At 35.8% G+C, this 15,922-nt stretch overlaps 1 protein-coding gene across 2 annotated transcripts in view; it reads left to right on the forward strand.

Moving 5' to 3' along the window:
- Window positions 1-15,922, forward strand: part of CBFB (core-binding factor subunit beta) — a 48,692-nt gene that overhangs the window by 30,238 nt on the left and 2,532 nt on the right. The window contains exon 5 of one of the 2 annotated variants that reach the window (XM_043898724.1): window positions 4,509-4,604. In XM_043898724.1, the coding sequence (XP_043754659.1) occupies window positions 4,509-4,604 (96 nt within the window). Of the gene's footprint in view, window positions 1-4,508; window positions 4,636-15,922 lie in introns of both variants that reach the window. The other variant, XM_043898725.1, reaches the window with a different exon arrangement.

The following is a 15,922-nucleotide window of genomic DNA, read 5'->3' on the forward strand; positions in this document are numbered from 1 at the left end:
TATATATCAAAGTACAAAAATAGGTAAAACTAATACTACATGGTGTTAAAAAGAATGGTAGTGATTTATCCTTGGAAGAGGAGGCTAGTTACTGGAATGGAGGAGAAGGCTTCCAAGATGCTGCTGATGTTCTGTTTCTTCATGTGGCTTTTAGTTAAAGAGCAGGTTCAGTTTCTGAAAATTCATCAAGCTATCTTTTAGGACAGTGCTGTCCAGTAGAATTCAAATGTGAGCCATATTATGTAATTTAAATTTTTCTAAAAGTCACATTTTAAAAAGTTTTTTCTAATTGCTAACTTGTGCATTTTATTTATCCCAGTATATCCAAAATATTATCATTTGAACATAAAGGATATAAACATTTATTGAGACATTTTACCTTTTTTTTGGCAATAAGTATTTGAAACCCAGTGTGTTTTCCAGTTACTCAAATTAGCAACATTTCAAGTATGCAGTACTCAACATGGCTAGAGGCTGTGCTACTGGACAACACAGCCCTAAGATGTATACTATTTTGTGCATATAACATACTTCAATAAAGTGTTTTGAAAGTTTCCCACAATGAAGATATATCTGAGTACAGTTGTATAAACTCACAATTGAATCATGTTTGCTGATTGTATTTCACTTCATTTTCTGTAATGTGTAAGGGGTAAATTTCAGTGTTGTTTTCCTATGTTTGATTTTCAATAACTGCAATTCTTTGAAAGCTGGAAAAACTGAAAAATTTGGCACTTCACCATTGAGTACTTTGATCAGAGATTTCCAGCTAGTTTTGAACAAAATAGAACTAAAAGGACTCATTCACAGGGAAAAAAAAATCAATGTCATTTTAGGAACTAGGTTGATTTCAGAGAAGTTCTTCAAAGGCTCAAATTTTTAAAATCCAAAGTGCTTGTGTAATGTCATGTGAATTTTTTTGTGTTCAGCATCAACTTTGTCACAGATTTTATAATTCAGCCACTTTGTGAAGACATGGATATATTTGTAGTTTATGCAATTCTAATGTCTAGTTGATTGGTAGAATTCCTCACTACTTTGGGAAAGAATTGTTCTGGTAACAATTATGAATTACTTGTGTACCACAACCACAATTCCTAGTAAATTTCTATTTCATCGTTTTAAAAATTCACCAAGAATATTATTCTTTATACAGTGTTTAAATGTTTGTACCACCGTTTGTATTTGTATTATCAGTTTAAGAACTAATAGCTTTATTTTCGTTGTTGTACTTTTTAAATTAATTTAGCAGTCACAAAAATGTTTTACCTTCAATATAATGACTTTCCAAAAGTTCTGTTTTGATTCTATAATAAGGTTAGAAAAATTTAGCCATTCCTGGGATGAATAGATTTTTCTATTTCAAGTACCTGATGACATTGATGTAAAACTGGTATCTTATAGCTTTTTGCAAGGTTTTTCTTTCAGCAAAGTCAGCATGCAAACAACTTTGCTTTTTGTATGTGCACAAGAATGTGAGTGAAAATTTAGAAGAGTCATTTGATTTAAATAAAAGTTATGTTCTACAGAGTGGTGTTAAATGTACCGTTTGCAGCTGCACATGCTAAATTATCGCCTTTGAAGTATATGTTGATGCTTCTTCAGCAGATTTATTTCTTCTGGTTTTCATGTGATCAGTGATAATCATCCTGGTCCCCACAGAGAATAGGAAATGTCATTATGTTGTACAGATTATGTGTTCATCATCAGCTTTCTTGGATACGAATTTTATTCTTAATTTTTCATTTAATATATACTTCTATTTTTTAAATTCATTGCACAGAAAGGTAAGTATTACCAAACTATAAAATAAATATAGTTGTAGATTTAGCTATACAATAAAGACAAAATCAACATAGCAAGAATGGTTGAGAATAGTCTATTTGTATGCTCTATGAGAGCTCTGCTAGACTTTTTTCCCATGTGGGTTTCACGAACACCCAACCACTCTTTATGATGACCCCACCTGACTGCTTTGTTCAGACTGTGGTATAGACTATGGAGTAACAGACTAGTATAGCAGGTAGCTGGTGGGGACCAGAGTGTTGAAAGCCTCTCCCACAACTGCCTGAGTCTGGCTGGTTTAGTTGTCCATATCTGTTTTAGCATACTTTATGGGTGAGTATGTAGTTTTATCAGCAAGTACTCTTTATACTCTCCTTGAAAGGGAGGTGTTATTTAAGTTCCCACCAGGAAAGGATCAAAATAATGTTGGGTCGCTGATTGTCTTTTAATTCAACCAGTTATTAAAGTGTAGACACTGTTCATTGCACATATATTTCACATCTTACTAGAAAAGACGAAGCTGGAATTATAGGTAGAGAGCTACCAAATCTCTCTTGGCTTTTTCTTACTACAAATAATAGTAATAATTCCTTTTTATTTTAATAAGGTAAAAACCCATGATCCTTGGTAAAATACACATTAGTGGCTAATAACTTCCTTAGGGAGTTAGATTACGTCTCATATTATACGCTCTCATTTTATCTTTCAAGTCTTGTCTACTGTTTTCAGTCACAACTGATAATTATTTATTGATTGTTGTAATTATTTATTCATTGTCCACCTGCCCTACTAGACCAGAAACTGAGGGAAAGCATTGTTTGTTCCCACTCATTGTATACGTGGCACCCAGCACAGTGACTTGGGCATCATGAAGACTCACTGGACATTTGTGGAATAAATGAAATTAAGTGAATGAATACAAAGAACAGAAGGGATATCCTGTTATCAGCAGACATGTCCTAGTTGATACCTAACTAAGAGAAAACCTTTAGGAGTTGGGAATAGTGTTCTTTTGTGGGTGTCTCTGGCTTATACATTACATTCTGAGAATACAGTTGGCATATATTAGTAATGTGTAGTCACATGTATACATTTTATCTGTCCACAAATGCTTATAAAAGAATAGGATTTACTGAAAGTTGTCAGGTATTGCACCTAAATTTTTTTTATGTTATTTAATCTCATAAAGTATTACGGCTATGTGCATTCTTCGTGAGAGTTTACTGAGGCTTAGAAAATGAAATACCCCTGGGTCACAAAGCTAGTAAATGCATCATAAGAGTGGAAACTTGCTCACACTTTTCGTTTTGTTTAGTCAGTGACAATGACAAGTATTGAACAACCCTACTAACATAGCCAAATAAAGGGTGTAGCACACAGAATAAGGTAGCAGCAGTATGCAGTTCAGGCCCGATGTAGCACATACCACAGGGGGCTGTGGTCCTTCCATTTTTCCTGCTGCAGAGTGCTCAGTGTGGATGGGTACATCCTCAGTAGTATGTGTGCAAGATGGATGCTGTATCTCTGGTCATTGCATCAGTTCCCAGGGAGAAAGAAAGGTGACATGTCTCTTAAATGACTCTTAGAGGCCCTATCAGGTAACTTACACTTGTGCATCATTGGCTAGAGCTTGTTACCTGGCCACCCATTCCTGCAGTGAAACTTGGGGCAGTTGAATATTGACTTTTTTGGTTTTGTTGTTGATATTTTAGTTTCATCAACTGTGCATTGAAAGTTCTAGTGTTGAGATGTATGTGGCTGCAAACATTGAGCATCCTTGTGCTGTAGACAGTGAGGGAGCTTTAAGTTGGGGGTTATTATGGTCAGGTTTTGCTTTAGAAGGCATGCTCTGATGGCTGTGTTATGGCTTGGGGGATGATAGAATGGAAGCAGTAAGTAATTGCAGTAATTTAGTGAGAGTTCTTAGGAGCCTGAACTAGCAAAATGTTTGTATGAATGAAAAGGAGACTATAAAGATTCAAAAAATAGGAGGTCACATGGATAGGATTTGGTGGTTGATTGGGTCTGTGAAGATAAGAGGAGAGTAAAGTGTCAAAGGTAGTTCAGGGAGTGAGTGGTGCTACCATCCAGACTAAAGTATAGAGGGCGAGTTTAAATTGGTTGCCTTTTAGACACAAGAAGTTTGAGGTATCTGGGTTTCCTTCATGAACAGATTTTTATTCATCCATTGGGAAAGGATTCAGGTAGATTTGTTACGTGTTACAAATAATTTTCCTTGATAATATCCCTTGGAATTTTCTTTTTGTTGACTATAAGTTTCTAACATTTGTACAATCAATTCTGTTAATACTCTCTTCTATATTTCTGGCTTCAGTGTTATAATTAGAGCATCCGGCCTGTCTTATCCCCACACTGTAGAAGTATCTACTAATTTCTTTTTCCTTATACTTCCGTGTCTTAAATATTGACTTGATTAGGATTTTATTTTGGTGAATAGGATGAGGTAAGGATGGAAAAGGGAAGAGCATTTTCATTTGTTAGAATGTGATTGAACATGATACGATTTCCAGGATGTTATACTAGCACACAAAAATAATTGAGGTTTTCTTGGAGAAGTTGCTCTAATGTTTTTTCATGGCTTTGATGTTTTGAGAAATCCTTTGTTGTTCCTTTCTTTCAAAAAATACAACACCCGCCCCAAATTTTAATTTTTTGATTATAAGTCAAAATTAAAATACCTATTTCATGTCTTCTTATGACAGCAGGAGGACGCCTTAGCACAGCAGGCCTTTGAAGAGGCCCGAAGAAGGACACGTGAATTTGAAGACCGAGACAGGTCTCATCGGGAGGAAATGGAGGTGAGAGTTTCACAGCTGCTGGCAGTAACTGGTTAGTACTTTCCCCCAAACTCTCAGGCTCTATTTGTGATGTTTGTTCATAATGTTTTTAAGTAGTTTAATGTCTTTCATTTTTAAAAAGTGGTGCTCTGTGACTTCCATGTTTATTAAATATAATTGCTAAAATGAAACTTTAGTCTTAAGGTTGTACATGAATTCCTCATTTATTGGTCTTCCTAAAAATCATTTACTGTAAGGTATATTTTCTATTCATTGATCCAAATATCTTCTTTTTTCTTAAGTATCTTTTATATTTTTGTGTAAAAACTATCTTATGTTATCATAGAACATGTGTTTTTAGAACATTATTAAAATGTTTGGGAAAAACATTATTTTCTACTTTTCTGTAAATATTTTGTCTTGATATTGTAGCATTTAATTTTCAGTCATCTGTATAGTCTCTTTACTAGAGGAGAATTGAATACTTTCAAACTACTCCAAAGAATGAAATTAACTTAGACTATTTTTATTTAAGTCTTTTTGTGATAAAGTGAAATAGACACCAAATCTACACCAAAAAAAAAAAAAAGTAGCTTAATTATTGGAAGGCTAACACTCTTATAACCATCTAGATTTTTTTTTTTTTTTTTTTTTTTTTTTTTTTTTATGCCCCGTGCCATGAGCATGACTGGTGGTGACAAGTGGACACTTGGAGAGGTTGACTGTTCAATGAAATTACGCTTTTTTTAATAATTTTTATTTTTTTGGCATGTGGGATCTTAGTTCCCTGACCAGGGATTGAACCTGTGCCCTCGGCGTTGGGAGCACCGAGTTCTAACCACCTGACTACCAGGGACGTCCCTAGATTTTTTTTTTTTTTTTTTTTTTTTTTTTTTTTTTTTAGATTTTTTTTTTTAAGTGACATTTACTCAGGTAGTCCCACCTCCATGTGTGCATTTAATTATGACCTTATCTTTCCACTCAAAAGTAATCATTGCCTCAGTATTTGTAGTGATCTGAAGTGATTACACTTCCTTGTGTCATTTTACAGTTTTATTACCGATGTCTGCTTCAGTCCTAAACACTCATATTTAGTCTTGTCCAGGACTTAAATTCGATATGACTATCAACTAAATACAATAATTTCCAGGCATTAGAAAGTTTTCTGAAAACTGGTTGCACAAAAGTGTGAATGTGCTTACTTAAACACTACTGAACTGTGTACTTAGAGATGGTTAAGGTGTAATTTTTATGTTATTTACATATATTTTTCCATGTTAAAAACATTTTTTAAGTCAATGTTATATGATAGAGAAAATTTGTTGTTTTTCCATGCACAAAATTATATGTACACTATTTAAATTAGCATAAAAGTGTCTGTGTCTCTGTGTGTGTGTACACAAAGACAGTGGTTAAGATCCCAGACCCTGGAGCCAGATAGCAAGCTCTGACTCTGACTGCCACTTTGTCACCTCTGATAACATGTTTCACCTTTCTGTGACTGAGTTTCTCATCTATAATTGTGCCTATCTCATACGTTCATCATAAAGATTAAATGAGTAAATATTAATACATGTGAAAGCACCTTTACAGAATGTGGCACTGACTAGGTGTCAGCTGACATTATTGGTATTACTTCATATATATGTTTGTTAAAATATTTTCTAAGGGAATTCCCTAGTGGTCTAGTTGTTAGGACTCTGCTTTCACTGCCAAGGGCCCAGGTTCAATCCCTGATGGGGGAACTAAGATCTCGCAAGCCATGTGGCATGGCTATATATATATATATAAAACAAATTAAAAAATCAAGTCTACTTAGTGCTTAGTGTATGAAACAATTATCATTTAATGGTTGATATTTCCCTTTGTCAGTGAGTAAATTGATTTACTTGGCTGATAGCGACTGATGATGACCTCAAAAATACTTTCTAGCCAGGGGAAGAGACAGGAGGGATGTAATGCAGTATATTTTTTTCTTTGAAGCTTTTACAATTATTGTAATCAAACTTTCCATGGCATTTTCTTCGAGGATACTCGTTTCTGTAATAGTAAGTTTTCAATGTATAATATGCATTTGTTATCTCAAGTATAATAAGCATTTGTTATCTGAACCTTTTTGCTCATGCTGTTTGTTCCTTGACTAAGAATTTACTCTTCTGCGTAATTCAAGGTCCAGCTTAAGTGTTATCTGTCAATCCCTTCTCTGATTTTCTTAATCATAATTAGCCCTTCTACTTTGTAGTTTCCAGAGCTCTTCTTATTTCTATTACTGTTCTTATTGAACAGTATGTTAGAACAATTAAAAACTTGTCTGCCCTCCACTGTAGTATGATCCCCAGTGAAATGGGGTCCCTGATGTTTTGAGCCATGGCAGTACAGAGGAAGGGCGCTCACATCTGCCTCTGCCTGGGGGAGTCACTTGCAGGGTTTTGAAGGAGGAATGTGAACTTGCCAGCAGGACAAGCTGGGGAAAGCTTTCTGGACAGATGGAGCAATGTGCAAAGGAGTGAAGGACTAAGAGATCTTACCATGTCAGAGAATGGGTCAGTCTTTCTGGAACAAGCTAACATAGCTTTAAATGAACATCAGAATCATTTTATAAAAAGTGCTGCCCAGCTACATTATATTTGAAGAATAACAACTTGACAGCTGTTGAAACAGTTAATTAGAAAGTTTTTTTGTATGTGATTTGCTTTACATAAAATTTTAGATTATTTGAGGCTAAGAATTGTCTTCTCTAAAATGTTGGTTTGACTGTTCTTATAAATAATGTTTCTTGAAGAAAAACATGTTGAGACTGTATATATGTGTGTTTGTATTTGAACAAAAATATAGTGATATTTTTGTTGCTAAAGATGTCAAATAATTTCTTTCTCAGATAGTTTCCAGTGAGTTTTATGTCAGTGATTGAGCACGTGGGCTTTGTAGTCAGGGCTCGTTAAGATTCCTGGTCATCAGTTGCCAGCCTCTCTCAAGTCTGTTTTGTCAGGGAAATTGTGAGAATAAAATGGGAAAAGGCTTATCAGGCACTTGGTGTGTGTGTGCTCTCAGTAAATAATAGCTCTAAAGTACTTAGTACTAAAAGCTCTACCACCGTGCTGGTTCCAGTTAATTGAATTATCTGGCTAACAAGAACATCTTTTTCGTTCTCGATAAAGTGTATTGGGGCACTTTCCCTGCATTATGACCTAGAGCGTAGAGAAAATGGCTTGGTTTCCATCAATGATTTAAGATCCTGTAGTCCCTTATGGCAACAATTTAAGAAGTCAGTTCTTGTAGAGAACTGTCATCTAGAAAATTGGGCTGGAGTCTGACTCCAGAGCTCGCACTGGCAGTCTCTTAGGGGAGTTTTGGGTATGCATGTATTTTGGCACTTTGTAAATGTGTATTTTTCTTCCCTTGAAAAAAAAATTCCTAACAGACTCCTGATGTCAGCTTATTTCTTGTAATTTACCTCCTCTTTCCTGAAAGGAAAACATTGGAGAAAAATACAGTGGTGCCCCCCCCCCCCCACCCAGTAATTCAGGTATCTGTAAGAGGATCTTAAAAAATATAATCAAACATTCTTTTTGTTTTTAATTTTGTTTTTTAAAAAGTAACAATTTTATGAAAAATGGGTTTTTTACACTCACCTGGATAAAGTTCTTATTTCCATTTCAAGAAACTGAGACTCAGAAAAATTGACTTTCTGTCTTTCACATAGTTGGTTAATAAAGGGAAGAGTGAAGACTTAAACCAGTTTCCTAAGCAGACGTTTTCCACCAATACAGCCTAGCACTGGGAAATGAATTTGCACATCACCCACAAAGATGATTAAGTTGAAAAATAAAATCTCCCAGAAGAGGTCAGAAACCATTTTGCCTGGAAAAGAAAAAGCTGAGGAAGAAAAGAATAATAATGGTTCTAGTGGGTGGTCCTGACGCCTGACTGGAGACAAAGGCCAAGGAGCAGCAGTAAAGTCGTGGGTGGCAGTAACCCAGTAAGTGGGCCTTGGAGGCTTAAGATCCTGGCAGCACAGAGGCTTGGGGATGTCCTGCCCCTGTTTAGATAACCTCTGAGGCCCCTAGCCCTGGCTTGCTAAACTTGTAACAGTGGGCTCAGGAGCATTTAGTATGTGTAGCCAATTAAGGTTACTGACAGAAGGAAGCAGAACTCCAAGTGGTTTTGGTTTTCCCCAGTGTCTTTTTTTTTTTTTTTTTTTTTAATTTTTTTATTAGTTGGAGGCTAATTACTTCACAACATTTCAGTGGGTTTTGTCATACATTGATATGAATCAGCCATAGATTTACACTTTCCCCAGTGTCTTTTAATCTGAAATCAGTTTTAAAACTGCTGGAGTGATTACTTTTTATACCTTTTGAATTTTGCATCATGTGCATCTGTTTACCTGTTAAGAGAATGTTTGTTGGTTGTGTTAACACAGAATGATGAGAACAGAAGATTTTCAAACTTTTTTTTTAATGTGAACTTCTGTCTTCATTTGATATTTTACATAGAACTTTAATATATAAAACAGCTTAAAGGGGGCACTGCTCTGGGTGAAGCAGCGGGAGGGAGTATTCTGTTCTCCCTCTGGAGTCCCTGGGATATTTTCAGGGAACCCAGTAATTGGCAGAATGTAACTTGAAAACCTTTTAGGTAGTAGATGAGGATGAGGCTTCTAATAGACTGCCCTGGTTTTGAATCCTCGCTCTTCTACTTGTTGCTATGTGACATTGGGAAAGTTGCTTAAATTCTTGACCCTCATCTGTAAAATAGAGCTAACACTGTACCTCCCAAGATACTGCCTAACTCAGTATCTGACACTTAAAATGAAACTCATTGGAAGCTCGTTTCTTCACCCCGTCTTTCATTTTTGTTTATTTATTTTTAATTGGAAGATAATTGCTTTACAGTGTTTTGTTGGTTTCTGCCATGCATCAACATGAATCAGCCATAGATACACATATGTCCCTTCCCTGTTTAACTTCCCTCCCACCTCCCACCCCATCCCACTCTAGGTTGTCACAGAGCATCGGACTGAACTCCCCGCATCGTGCAGCAGATCCCCACTGGCTGGCTGTCTTACATATGGTCATGTGTATATTTCAGTGCTGCTCTCTCCGTCTGTCCCACCCTTTCCTTCCCCCACTGTGTCCACAAGTCTATTGTCTATTTCTCCGTCTCTCTTGCTGCCATACAGATAGGTTCATCAATACCATTTTTCTAAATTCCATGTATATGCATTAACATATGATATTTTTCTTTTTCTGACATACTTCAGTCTGTATAACAGGCTCTAGGTTCATCCACCTCACTTGAACTGACTCAAGTTCATTCCATTTTATGGCTGAGTAATATTCCACTGTATATGTACCACAGCTTCTTTAACCATTCATCTATTGATGAACATCTAGGTTGCTTCCAAGTCCTGGCTATTGTAAAATAGTGCTGCAGTGAACATTAGGGTACATGTGTTTTCTAGAATTGTGGTTTTCTCAGGGTTTATGCCCAGTAGTGGGATTGCTGGGTCATATGTTATTTTTATTCCTAGTTTTTAAAGAAATCTCCATACTGTTCTCCATAGTGGCTATATCAATTTACAGTCCCACCAACAGCACAAGAGAAGTCCCTTTTCTCCACATCCTCTCCAGCATTTATTCTTCATAGATTTTTTTATTCATCCCCTCTTTCTGTGCATCTTAGCTCACAGTGTATCTGGAGTGGCAGTAAAGGCAGGCATATCCTAACTTTATAGACTGTGAAAGTCAAAGATATGTTACCAAACTATTTTGTATCCTGTGCTGTTTCTTTTTTTCTTTGTTTTTTTAACAATAGTAAACAATTGTGCGCTTTTCTGGCTTCTCTTGGGATTGAGTAGTGATGAGGAGAGGGTACAAACTTCCTGTATTTAGTGATATTTCTTGATCTGAGGACTACACGGGTGTGTGTACTTTGTGAAAATGCATCAATCATATATTTATAATTTGTACACTCTTCAATACAGAAGATAAAAAATACTTTTTTAATAAAAAAAGTAGACTTTAAAATAGAAAAAGTAATCAAAGACATTTATTCTGTAAACTGCCTGCCCATTGATGTCTGTTGCCTCATAGAAGTAACCCCATGCCTCTTTACCTGAGATTCTTTCCACGACTTGAAAATATTGACATGCTATGCATGGCAGTCTTTTATGTTACACATCTTTATAACTAATTTCATTGCCTTACTTGGGGATTTTGTGAAAGAAGATTGAAGTTAATAATTTCATGAGCTAGAGGCTGGGTGCTTTGATCATAAATGAGTTGGAAGGACAGCTCTGTCGTCTGTTGTGTAGCAGCTCCCACACACTCGGAGTGTGTGCCGAGGCTGCCTTCAGCCTGACTGGCCTCTTAGCCTAAAGCTGTGATGTAGTACTGTTGGCTGTTAATTCAGCTGCAGGGTGACGGGGTGCTTAAAGAGATTTTTCTCTGTCATTATCTAGAAACTGCTTTCATTTGTTTAGGTTATAAAGCGTTAGCAAATTATTGTCTTTAATGTCAGAATGGGTAAACAAGTATTGCTTATTCTGCTATAGTCCGTTTTAGTACAGTTCAGCAAATCATATGGGAATTTTATGTGGAAACTATTTGGAAATAAAAACAGGCGAAAGACTATGTGGTTTTTATATTTATGTTTTGTATGTTTTTGGAGCCTTCGATTCTGTGTGGTCCAAGAAAAAACTTTCAGCCTCTTATTTATTTTAAATTCCCACAGACTTCAGTTTTCACATCACTTAACTCTGTCAATACTTATTTTTATGTAAGGACAAATTAACATAAAAATCTGTCTATACTGGACCTTCTTGGGGTGTATTTTGGACAGTAGATGAAGGTGAACTAGGAATATGAACTCAGACTAAGAGTCAGCATCAGAAGAGGGTTAGTGAGGGAGAGCAAGGGTGCTAGATCTGCCTTCTCCCACACAGAGGGAAAGGGCCTTGTTTGGTATATATCATAGGAGAGGTAGATTTTACTAAAATTCTTTTAATTTTAACTTTATTATAATTCATAAAAATCACTCTTATCTACAGGATGCATATTTTTTTTTAAGATTTGAAAAGTTCATATAGATAAATCGGGAAGTTATAAGCAGCTTGTAGTGATAGCAACAGTGTGAGTGCTTAGTATGTGCCGGGCAGTATATGCTGCAGTATTGGTTTTACATCTGAGTTGTAAATGCTCTTAGAAGATGCATCTCCCTTTTGCGGAGCTGAGGCTGAAAGAGGGCAAGAAGCTTATATAAGCTCACATTACTAAAGTGTAGAGCTGCCCCATCTAAGCCCGGAAATGTCAGTTATTTCCACTATCTCTTTTATTTTTTAAATGCCATTTTAAAGTTTTCCTGAAGTATACTTTATAAAAACTGTATTTTTTTTGATGTGCCTAGTAGACCAGCTCTTGAAGTCTACTATTGATTGTCTTCTGACCTTGTTTTTACCTTTTTTATGAGTTTGGAGAAAGTGCATTTCTTTCTGTTGTATTAGGACTTAAAATTTCTGCTTTGTGCCTTGTCTCGCCTTAGCAGTCAGGAGAAATAGCAGTTACTTAGGAGGCTGACATTAATGCTAATTGTAAGGTAAAGGTTCATTTTCTTTAGCGTTCACAGCTAACTGAGAAACCTTGGGGGAATCATGTAGCATTCTTGGTCTCAGGTCTGTCATGTGTGAGTGAGAGCTGAACTAGAGCTCTGTAGAGTACAGTGCTGCTCTAAACTTCTATCATGCTATGTTCCAGCCTTTAGCCAAGTGTCAAACATAAAGTGATTTGCACATTATCTTGGTATAGTATACACTTGATAAATTTGGATCTATTTTTAATTATTAGGGCATTTTCTCATGAAGAGTTTTCTGCAGTTTGATAATCTTGATAATAAAGGAAATCAGTCAGGTTTTATTCATTTTCACTTGGGTATCCCTGCTCTTGGCTACTTCTGCACGGCTCTGACCAGCAGAGAAAGCTCCAGCATCTGATGCATGTCTTTGTCTCTTCATTTTGAGCGCATCCCATGACTGCCATCTAGAAACTGGATTTGCCATGTTTTTGGGTGATAAAGAAAACAAGAGCAACTGGTAGTGAGGGGTCTGTAGTAAAATGTCTAGATTAATTCTTTATAAAAACTAGAAACAGATTTGTATTTTGAACAGGCTCATGGGTGTCTGCTTTTTATTAAAACCCAATTCTGAAATATTGTTAATAAAAAGTTAAAATCAAGGGCCTATCTGGATTGACTGGGGAGAAAGAAACTAGAAATTACAGGCTTTATGCTTTTAAAATAATCAGGTTCAGAGTTTCTTTGCCATCATCTCGTCTAGTTTGTTACTCATAGAATTCCTTCTAAAATACCCAGCCTTCATTAGAAAACTGCCACAGTTTAAAGCACTGCTTTTCAAGGCAGTGTATCCAGCTGTTAAATTCCAGTCGTGTGGAATCTATTTCATCGGACATAAATGTGTCTGTATTTGTCTCCTTCATATGACAGCGCATACATCTTCCTTTCTAGCATTAAATTTCCTCCCAGTCTCCCTGCTCTCTCATTCTTCTCTCTTCTGCTCTCATTCATACTGTCAGACTTTTCTTTTTTTCAGTTTTTGATTCTCCATTGTAGTGTCTTCTTTTACAGCTTCCTCATTCCTTCTTTACAGTGTAAATAGAAATTAAAAACACAGAAGGCAAAACAACTTTTCTTTCCAGGCTTTTACCAAAAATATGTTTTAAACAAATAAACCCATAGCAACCTCTGCACAGCCCTGACTAGTAGGGAGGACTGTAGCTGCTGATGACTGTTTTTGTCACTCATTTGGAGTCATCCCGTTATTAAAATAATTGTTTTTTCTTTTACTTCACTGAATTTTTTTTTAATTAATTTATTTTTTATTGGAGGATAATTGCTTTACAGAATTTTGCTGTTTTCTGTCAAACCTCAACATGAATCACCCACAGATACACACATATCCCCTCCCTTTTGAGCCTCCCTCCCATCTCCCGCCCCACCCACCCCTCTAGGTTGATGCAGAGCCCCTGTTTGTTTCCTGAGCTGTGCAGCAAATTCCCCTTGGCTGTCTATTTTGCATACGGTAATATAACTTTCCATGTTCCTGTCTCCATATATCTCACCCTCTCCTCCCCTCTCCCCATGTCCATAAGTCTGTTCTCTATGTCTGTTTCTCCACTGCTGCCCTGTAAATAAATTCTTCGGTACCATTTTTCTAGATTCTGTATATATGCATTAGAATACGACATTTATCTTTCTCTTTCTGACTCACTTCACTCTGTATAATAGGTTCTAGGTTCATCCACCTCATCCCCATTATTAAAATAATTTGAAAATTACTTTTATTACAAGACAAAAGCTGAAATACCTTTTTCACAAAGTATTACTGGTAGGTTAGTAGTAATTTATAAATATATAATTAGGATTGATTTTTCTCAGTGTTTCTTCATTGCTCAGCCCCTTTCTAACCTTCATTGACTGAAACCAGATGCTTATATTACCATCTCTTGATTTTGCAGAATTGATCTGTCCTTACACTACATTTAGCATTGATTCTGTAGAGAACATAACTTGTTTTTCTGATGCATATGCGTTCCATCGCTCTTTCAGTCTGTACCCATGTAGCATAACATTAATCTGACTAGTTAATCGAAAGGAATGTGCCAAGATGTAGTCAGCGTGTAAAAATAGTTAAGGTTTGCTAGAGGAATACATCACAGTTTATAAGAAAGACCACAGAAATTAGTGTTGGGTTTGCATTTGTTTGAAAGTGAATAAGGCAAGGTCATTTCTATCTAAACAGCATAACCTTTTTGAAAAATGATGATAAAACTGGAGCTTCCGACTAAACATGATTTTACAGCACAGGTGTGACTTGTTGAGATGTTTCACTGAAGGTCAAGGATGTTCATTCCCTAACAGCTGTTTTAGATCTTAATAATTGAAATCAGAACATTCAATTTTTGATTGTTTCCCAAAACTGACAGATAGTGGACAATCAGTTGGTAACAATAATACATGAGTCAATTTAGCTAAAGATGGCACAGGTTAATTGCAGTCAGTCCTGGTTGCTGGCATGTAACAAAGGTGGCTAAAACAAGATCTAGATGAAAGATGATGGTGGCTTGGACGAGGGTGAGAGTGGTAGGAATTAGTCAGAAGTGTCAGATTCAGGATTTATTGAAATGTGGAACTATCAGAATTTGCTGTTGGATGTGAGAGAAAGACATGTTGAGGGTTTTTTGCCTAAACAGCTGGTAAAATGGAGTAGCGTCTAGCATAGGAAAACTGTTGCTGAAGGAACTAGTTTCTATAAACAGATGTTTGTGCTTGACTGACATTTGTAGTCACTAAAGAACACTTATGGAAGAAAGATGCACTGGAATTTATGAGAAACTGAAAGTAAATATTATGTGTGGATCAAGCGGGGGCCCTTATATTAAAACTGTATAGTTCATGTTGATGTTTGGTAGAAACCAACACAATACTGTAAAGCAATTATCCTTCAATTAAAAATAAATTTAAAAAAACTGTATATTAGAGTGTGTCATGTACAATATGTTCATTCTTAGATGTTCTCTATTATTTCCCATAGTTTAAATAGAAATGTTTATTCTAAAGTGAAACTTGAAATCCTCAATGTTTATAATTGTCAAGTCTTTTAGTTGCTTAGTATTGTTGTAAAGATACTTCCGGGTATAAACAAGTGCACCAAGGACTCTCATATCATATTTTTTTGAGACAATACTTTATCCATAGTAATTCTGAATTTTATTTCTTGGCGAAGAGATTTCTGGTTAAAACCCAGATGGCATAGATAGAATACAGTGAGAGATGAAATTCGCTACTATATTTTTGTTATATGATTAATAAGCCATATACTTATTATGACTCAGGTTTTTTACCCATAAAATGGATAAACAATAGCACCTGTGTTATAGGTGGTTGGCAGGGATTAAATTAATTAAATTAATTAATTCATGTGAATTGCCTAGAACAGTGCCCAGCATATAGTTAGTGCTCAATGGATGCTCAGCTTTTTAAAAAATGATTTTATTTATATGTATATTTTATTGAAGAATAGTTAATTTACAGTGTTATATTAGTTTCAGGTATACAGCACAATGATTCAGATATGTATATAGTCTTTTCCCTTATAGGTTATTGCAAAATATTGAGCATAGTTCCCTATGCTATACAGTAGGTCCTTGTTGTTTATCTATTTTATATAGTAGTATGTAAAATGTCTGCTGGTATTAAAAGAGAAAATGGGAAAGTTTGCTTCTAAGATGTTTGGATGGTATGTTCAAGTTAAACCCTTTAGTCCC

This window comes from Cervus elaphus, chromosome 4 (genome assembly GCF_910594005.1).
Source record: "Cervus elaphus chromosome 4, mCerEla1.1, whole genome shotgun sequence".
Taxonomy (NCBI): domain Eukaryota; kingdom Metazoa; phylum Chordata; class Mammalia; order Artiodactyla; family Cervidae; genus Cervus; species Cervus elaphus.